The 8,465-nt window shown below is 49.6% G+C and overlaps 1 protein-coding gene across 2 annotated transcripts in view; it reads right to left on the bottom strand.

Annotated features, from left to right (window-relative positions):
* TMEM63B (transmembrane protein 63B) overlaps positions 1-4,018 on the bottom strand; it is a 17,113-nt gene extending 13,095 nt beyond the window's left edge. The window contains exons 1-3 of one of the 2 annotated variants that reach the window (XM_005416220.3): positions 3,761-4,018; positions 3,058-3,137; positions 1,511-1,549 (exon numbers count right to left, since the gene is read on the bottom strand). In XM_005416220.3, the coding sequence (XP_005416277.2) occupies positions 1,511-1,549; positions 3,058-3,137; positions 3,761-4,003 (362 nt within the window). In that variant the 5' untranslated portion in view covers positions 4,004-4,018. The remainder of the gene's footprint in view (positions 1-1,510; positions 1,550-3,057; positions 3,138-3,760) is intronic. The other variant, XM_031060032.1, reaches the window with a different exon arrangement.
* Positions 4,019-8,465: the final 4,447 nt, after the last annotated feature.

Here is an 8,465-nt window from a genome sequence, read left to right on the forward strand (position 1 = left end):
TATTGTACATTCAGGGGCTGGGGGCACCACGTGACACATCCGTGTTCCTAACCCATCACTCATCACTGCACTCCCCAGCAGAGAACAGCTGGGATGGGAGTGCGCCACTAGCCTTGAAGGAGCACAGACAGAAGAGACTTCCTTGCTAAGTTCTGCAGGTTTTTGGAGGCTTCTGGCTGCTAACACTGTCCCAGCTCATGCAGTAGCTTTAGGGGTGGTATGTATGGTGTGTATAGAGCAGATGGCTCCAGCAAGCTCAAATGAAAAACAGGAGGAGAAAGAAGTGGCCCCCTGGAGAGAGACAAGCATTTGTCTCCTCTTGTGAGGATAAATGAAGTGGCTCCCTAAAAAGTCCCCAGAGCATGATGGCTCTACTACCTCTGCCTTACTCCCCCCACAAGATGTTAGCAGTGAAAAGTTGCCAGACACACCTGAAGCGGGGCCAACCACTAGTGAAGCAGTCAAGCACGAGCAAGAGGTCCCCTCTGTGCCATGTACCACAGTGACCACTAGTTCTGTTTTAACTTCAACTGCTCTGCTCCCAAGGACAAGGATCAGCTGCGAAAATCAGGCACCCCCTTTAAGGCAGTAGCAGGTCCCTGCTTTGCAAGTGGGAAAAGGAGGCTGCAGCTTGCTGCCCTGGCCTCATACACAAATCAGTGTGGCTGGAGTGACTGTGGCAGACTGTGGCAGGCTGTGCACTGCCAGCTGATCATCCTCTCTGCAGCACATACCACCCAACCCGTCAGCAAGGTACAGGCAATGGTCTTTTCTTAGGCACAAAAGCAGAAAGAAAGAAGTAAAAACAGGGAGGACAGTCCCTGGCAGGGCTTAATGGGCACCATCAGGCCAAGGTGACAAAGGATGCTTTCAGCAGCACTGAGGTAAAAGGTTTCCTCCAGCGGGGAAGAGAGGAAATCAAGGGTGCTTCCTTGCTGGGTGTAGGTTTAGGTGGCAAGGGACAAGGGCCAAAGGTTGCCTTGGTCCCAGCAACCTCATGGGTAAAAAGGAAAGAAGTACTCTCGCCAGATCCTCTTTGTGCATCTCCCGACCTTTGCAGATGGTGAGGGAACAGCTCTTGTGGCAACCTGGCACAAGAAGGACCAGGCAAAGTAGCCTCCCCTGCACCTGGGTGACCTGAGTGTACTATGAGCTCAGGCAAGCAAGTTTGTTTGCTTCCACGATAAGGCAGGATATCTGGACACAAGCAGATAGAGTAGGGCATGTGATACAGCACCCTCTGTCTTGGTCAGGACTGAGAGCTTCCTGGCACTGCTGCTCTCAAGTAGCATTTAAGGGCTACTAGGGGAAAACCAGGGTGCATTCAGCTGTTGTAGTGGATGACACAAAGGGGAGGGAAAGAAGAGCACAAATCCACCGAGAGACACAAATTCATGCCCAAACTCCCAGCCATTTAGATTAGTTCAGAAGCAAGACAGCTGCATGAAAAAAGGAGAGAGAGGTTGTGAGCAAGGAACAGAAGAGATGAGACCCTGAAAAAACAACATACTATTCCCGTTCCTCTCTTTCCGTCTCCCAGCGTCGGCGCCTGGGGGCACAGAAACAGAAAGGGAGAGGTTACAACCACAGGAGTAGGTGCTGAGTTCTCCCCATTTGCAGGGAACTATGCATGCAACATGGCTCCCCCATCATCCTGAAGAAAAGAAACCTGCCAATGGTCAGGCTGGAGAAGACCTTCCTTCCAGAGCCCAGCAACACCTCAAGTTACAGTGATCTGGAATAACCACTGGTCCAGGGGCAGAATGCTTTGCTGCCAGCTGAAGGGAAGCTGGCTTCACTGGGAAGGTGACCTGGGTCCAGACGATGGACATTGCAGAGAGCTCCTGGGTGACGGGGAGTAGGACAGACTGTCGGGACTGCCTGGCTGCCATCTGAGCTCCCCTTCCATATATCTCCTCCCCACCCAGGCAACAAACACACATGCACCCCTCTCCTGAAAATCTCACCCTATCCCATGGATGAGCCAAGCAGCATGGGCTCCTTCCTGCAACTGCAGTCCCGTTGATCCACAGCCACTCTGTCCCTCTCCCTGTGCTCACCAGCTCTTCCTCTCCAAACTGCTGTCGCCCCTCTGCATTTCTGCCTACAGCTACTGCTGGCACTGCCTTGCACCCAAGGTGCTCAAGCATTGCCTCAGAGAAAAACCAGCCCTCCCTCCCCACCAGAGGACAGAGCTGTGCAGCTCCCGTGGCTTCCTGCCAGCACCTGGATCCAGACTGCTTAACCCTGCTGCCCTCTCCCTACTGAAGTCTCCTATGATTATTCCTTCTCCTTGTTTCCCTTCCACTACCTCTGTACAGTTGATTTCAGCCAGACCAGGAAATGAAGGGCAGAGGAGCCACAGGGACCCTCTTATCTAACCCTATCCAGGACCACTTATTTAAACCACGAGAATTTCTGGTTCGATGCTGGAAAAAAACAACTCTTTCCACTGCTGTGCAGGGAATACTCCCTCTGCTGTAGAGCTGCTATCCCCAATGGGCCCTGGCTTTTGCTGATGGACACTGTAGCTCACAAATACATTGGGCAGGAAGAATCTGCACCCAGATCAATTCATCAGCATTTGGGATGAGAGCTAAGCTGGCATCAGCACAGCAGTACCACACCTTGAAGAGCAGCATACTACTGTGAAGTGCTCTTAACAAGAATTGCATCCAGCAGAGTCACAAAGACACCTTAGAGGGTTAACAAAACCTTTACTGTGGCAGCCCTCACCCTTCCTGTGACCTCTTGTTCCTCTCCTCCCTCCATCTGCTCTTCCTCTGTAAGGGTCCCTGCACATCTCTGTCACTGAAGGGACCATAAGTGATATGGAGCCAGCGGGGACCACTCCGTGTGTTGGGAGAACAATGCTGTAACAAAAAAGCCAGTAAGGGGGGGATTTCTTCCTATTCCTGGAGCTCGGGGGATGCAACTGGAACATTTGCTTCTCCTCTCCAGCTGCTCAGGCACACAAAATGGGATTTATCTCTTCTGCCTCACAGCAAGGAGAGGCACTACTCACATCTTATTCCCTTGCCACTCTCCCATGCCTACCTGTCAGCATCAGTCACCAGGGCCAGGCGTCCGTAGTCCCAAGCAACTTTACGCAAAATTGAAAAGACAAACAACAGTGCCTGAAAGAGACCAAAAGAGAAGCTGTGAGAAAAGGCATTGTCCAACTCTGTCCTTGTGCTCTGCATACAGAGCCACAGGAACAAGGAGAGTAGGAGGGGACAGAGTCCTCAGTTAAGAGCACACTGAGAGCACAGGATAGCAAAAGTTCCCCCGGACTGTTAAATCAGACTATCTGGATAGCTGTGGGAGACAGAGGTCCAGGATGCAACACACAATAGCTAAGGTAGCCCCACAGGATTAAAAGGCCCTGAGGTTCCTGTAAGTCACAATTATGGCTACGTGATTTGTGGTCCCACAGCTTCTAAGCAGAAAAATGCAAACCATTGGGTGGATAAAGCTGCAGGGACTTGGCAACCTAAGTGGGAGTTTTGGGATGCAGGACTCACCCAACATCACCCCCATCCTGCAACACCCTTCCATGGGGCTCAGTGTGGTGTTATTGGAGCTAAGTCAATAGTGGCTAAGCCCACAGTGTCTGTGAGACATGATCAGGGCCAGAATGCCAGCCAGCAGCAAAGTCAGGGATAGCATTTGGGGCCCTCAACCCTAATCATCTGATCACTGTCCTCATTTCATGGTTAATTAAGGGAGAAGGTGTCAAAGCAACAGTAGGTAGACTTACGAGAAAGCACATAAAGTCAAGGGCTAGGACAGTGGGCACCCCACCAAAGGGCAGTCCCTGCAGCACAGTGCTGCGGATGCGTGCGCTGTAGCAGTAGTCCTTGGTAGTGCTGTTGTTGTTGTTGCATGTGGGAGTTTTGCAGGGGGCCCCTACTGAGCCCAGGGTGGCGATGACGTAGGGAAGCATCTCTACAGCTTCATCGTCTTCCCTGGGGAAAGGAGAGAAAGAGTTAGTTAGACACATGCCAGTTTGATGACAACATAGCCCTGTTGGAGTTGGGGGCCAACCTTGCCTGCCAGCTTGGGCTCCTCGTGCTACAGGATTTTCCTGGGATCAGGGTCCAGGGACAAGGTCATCTAAGAAGCCTGCTGAGTTCAGTGGTGCCAGAAGAACCCATATGCTTCAGCAGCTATTGTCCCACCATGGTGTCCCAGAACTCCCTCCCTTGTTTGTCCACTCTCACACCATTTAGGTGCAGCTGTCTCACAGATTGCTTTTCTTCCTGAGAACATGGTGTCTCAGCTCCCCCTCCTCAGCAGGGAAAGCATTTAGGTACAGGAAAAAGTGAAAGGGTGGAATGGATGGGGCATGAAGTCACGTCTGGATGATAGAAACAAACTGCTATAGGACAGTTGCTGCATCATGATCCCACAATTTCCTCTGCCTGGCTGCATAAAGCCATTAGCTTTATTAGGCTGAATCATCACCCTCTCTTCACTGCGGGCCTCAGCCTCCAGCTCCCAGAGCACCCATCAGGGGCTGGTCACACCCCCTGCTTGTTTTTTCTCCTTCCTCTGACTTGGAGGCCATTTAGATGCAAGCACACAGGGCAGAAAGGAGGCTTAGACTCTACTATTTAGCTGGTCAAATATTTTATTTATTTCAGTGCCATCCCCAAACTGTTACAAGACCCACAGTGGCATGCAGGTCAGCATCACTGCTTGGACATGGGGAGGTCCTCCTTCTGTGCACAGCAGCTCCATAAGAAACACAGAGATGACTATGGTAGCAATGGATAAATGAGAACTGAGTAACTCAAGAGAAATTATTTCCGCTGACAGCAGAAACACAACCACTTTTCAGAAAAGGGCTGAGAAAATCCCATCAGTTGCAAAAGGAACAGTGATAACAGGAAGATGTATAAAGGCTTTTGATTCCTAAACCATTCCTCTTAATCCAGCATCCACAAACCACCCCAAATCCTTCACTACAGCCATGAACCATACAGGAAGGATGGATAGCACAGTATCACTTCTGGGCAATGCCTGGGTTTTTTTTCTCCCCAGAAATGCCATCCCTCAGGGCTAGGCAAAAGAGCCATGGCTTGCCCAAAGGATGAGAAAGCTACCAGTACCACTGCCCTTCAGGCTCTGCATTGCTTGGTGACATTAGCAGAGGGGATGCAGGGCTCTTACCTCCAGCTCACGGGTATAATCCTGGCCATCTCCTGCCTGGCTGCAGAGATTTATCAGCATGGCAGCACAATGCTAGCTGGATAACGACCACAAAATGATTTGCTGCGGTGACCTAGAGAGCTCCGCTACAAAGTGACCCTCCCAGCTCAGATCCAACGGGAGCACAGCTACAAACCAGCTGAAGCACCATGACAAAGGGCAGCCTGAGAAGCAAAAGCCCAGCTAGGTACAGGCATTGAGAGGGGGTCAATTAAATTGGAAACGCCACCAAGCAGCATGTTAAGACATAATTCACAGGTACAGAGGTGGAGCGGGGCTGCCTAGAGCAGAACAAGGGAGTAGAAAAGCAGGAGAAAAACAAGTCAAGACATGAGATCACAGTTGGGAATAAATCGGGAAGACAGGATAACTCATCCTGGCTGAATTAACTAGACACTTGGAAGCTCTAGGGGAATGATGGGAAAAAATGATGGGATGACACTCAAAGGAATATCACACACTTTGGAGCATGAATGGTTACACCCCTCTGTAAGTGCAATCTAGATGAACTGAATGAAAAAAAAGAAATATCTCTCAACCGTCTTTTTGGGAACCTTGTAAACTTTTAGCAATGACTTCCAGATTTTGAGTAAAGACTACAATCCTACTGTAACACCACAGCCTTGAGTTCTCCTTCTATTGTGAAAAAAGACAAAGAAGAAAAGCATTTGCTTTTTCTAGACCTACTAAGTTCACTCCTAAGTGCTCTCTCCTTCCCAGGACACAAGGTGTCTTCTAGCTCTAACCACCCTCCCACACATTCCTAACACATTCTCTCTTCTGTGGAAAGGTGATCAGAACCTTTCTCCATCACATACTCCATCCTGGGTAGGGAAATTACCTTGACTGCCAGAACAGCATTCTGATGCTCTCAGCATCTATCCTTACACTGCTCCTCACATGGCTGAACATGATTTTCTTCTCTGATGGCATCTTTGACCATTGAAGAAAAGCATCTCTGTCATCAGCCTGCACTCCCACTGCCCTGAGCAGCCAAGGTAAATTAGAAGCCAGCCATGTCCCAGAGCAAATCACTCCTTCCAATACACCTGGCTGCACGCTTCTCAACTTCTCACACCACTTCACTATGAATGGCGTCACTTTGGAATCACTTCCTCTTGACAAATCTGAATTACTCCAGGGTATTGACAGATTCTAGGAACCTTGCTGCATATTACCTTTTCTGGGTTATTAGTAGCAAAGGACCTCATCCCTCTGCTCTTGTCACATTAAAATTGCTAGTTCACCCCTTGCCTTTGTTTGTGGAACCTCAGCCAATTTTTGAGCCAGAACTCTACATCTCCTCCAGTAGACACTTTTCTTAATAGTTTTCTGTGTGAAATTTCAGAGGTTTTCTGAACATCCAAGCAAGTTACACAAGTTTGCCAGATGCTGTTATTTTACTACAGTATTTAAAGACTTGCAAGAGACCAGGGAACTACGATTTTCCTCTGCAGACACCTAACTATTTACCTCATTCTTGCATGTTTTATAGCCCCAGTTTTTCAGTTGTCTTTCTTAAAAGTAATGAGGCTCATAAGCTCAGATTGCCCACAGCCCTATATAAACATTATTTATACAAACCATTACATACTGAAGACAAATTCTGCAAGCCTATAGGTAATTTAAGACACATTTCAGAGAGACAGGTCCCAGAGATATACTTTTCCCCTGAAGCCTAGAGGATGGACTGGATATAAACCTTCCTAGCCTATTCAGTAAGCCAGCCAGAACACCCAGCAATGGAAAAGATGTGGCAAATGCCCAAAGCTTACACTGCTTTTTCATGAGCTGAGTCAAGAGGCACAGAAGCAGTCCATATCATGCTTAGTTATGCAACCTCCCACCCAGCTGGTAAGCACAGGGAACTCCCCATGGAGACAGAGGTGCTTCAGGTGTGTGGGAAGCTGGGAAAAGCTCACAGGAATGTTCAGAGCACTTGTGCCCTTCTAGTTCTCCCAGCTGCAAGAACATCGGGCAGCAGGCTAGAGGTGACCTGCCATTTTATCAATTTAGGTAAGACTTACCAGGGTTCTTCTGGGGTTACAATACCATTTAGGCAACTAAGAAAAATGTTTTGCCAACCAATTCTGCAGTCTTTATCAATAGTGCCTAGCTAGTATCCTTCACCAAAGGCCCTTCCCAGGAGTCTTTCAGCTGAGTAGGAGACTGGCTGGTTTTCCTGGGCACAGTGCAATCCATAGGCCTGGCAATACGTCTTTCCTTGCATTTGGTTGCACCTTGGTCTCAGCTGCTCACTCCAGGGGACTCTCTGTCCCCACCCTCAGCCAGGCAGGGATGCTCCAACGTGTCCTGTGCTGCAAGGTGCAGGGCCAGCCCTGCAGGCAGCTGATACTGGGTGTTCCCAGTTATGAAAGGAAATCCCTTCCAGCAGTGTGGGAGGGATAAGGGGATTTTTCTAGCAACAGCTGCTCTCCCCAACTCAAATACACACTGAAGGCAGAGGTAGTTCTGCAAAGCTTTCTGTTTTGATCCCAGTGTCTCCCTCTAGGGTAGGACCCTGCATGTTTCCTTATACCTTATGCTGCCACCACAGGTAAAGGAGCATCTTTGACCACACAAACTGTGCTGCACCAGAACATGGTTAAAGGTGCCTTTCCTGGTCCCTCCTTCCCCGTAAAGGCTGTAGGTCAGGGCAAGCTTGGCTCAGCCTGGGCTGAGATGCTAACATCAGCATGAGCTCCTGAGCATCAAGAGACAAGGTGCAGAGAGCTGGTGGGAAGCTGCTGTGAGGCTGGAGTGGTGGGAACCAGCTCAAGGTATGCAAGCCCTTTCCTGACCACAAGCATGGCTTGTGACCACAGAATATAGTGGGGGCAAAGGCACAGTAAGAGCAGGACATCAAACCAGGTTCCATGCAAGCCCCAGAGGCTTCCCCTCCTGCACTCTGCATAATTAATGCTGACTTCCTCAAAATAGCAAAGACAGATTTGCCAAAAGGCATTTTCCACTCTTATTCAGCAATACTGGACTCCATCCCCTTCTCTATTAAAAGCAGGAAGGAGGAAGAGAGGCAGCTTCTCCCATCCACAGAGAAACCTGTTCCCTGCTCCACAGCATAGCCCCTACATCCCCAGCAGGACCAGCATGTCCACAGTGTCCCCAGCTTTCACCAACACGAACCAGGAGCAGAGGCATACAGCTTCCTACCTGAAGTCCCTAAAGCACATCCCACCTGGTGCTGCAGCTTCAGCTTCTGCCTGTTAAGCCCTGTGCAAACACAGCCCTGA

This window comes from Geospiza fortis, unplaced genomic scaffold (genome assembly GCF_000277835.1).
Source record: "Geospiza fortis unplaced genomic scaffold, GeoFor_1.0 scaffold41, whole genome shotgun sequence".
Classification (NCBI taxonomy): domain Eukaryota; kingdom Metazoa; phylum Chordata; class Aves; order Passeriformes; family Thraupidae; genus Geospiza; species Geospiza fortis.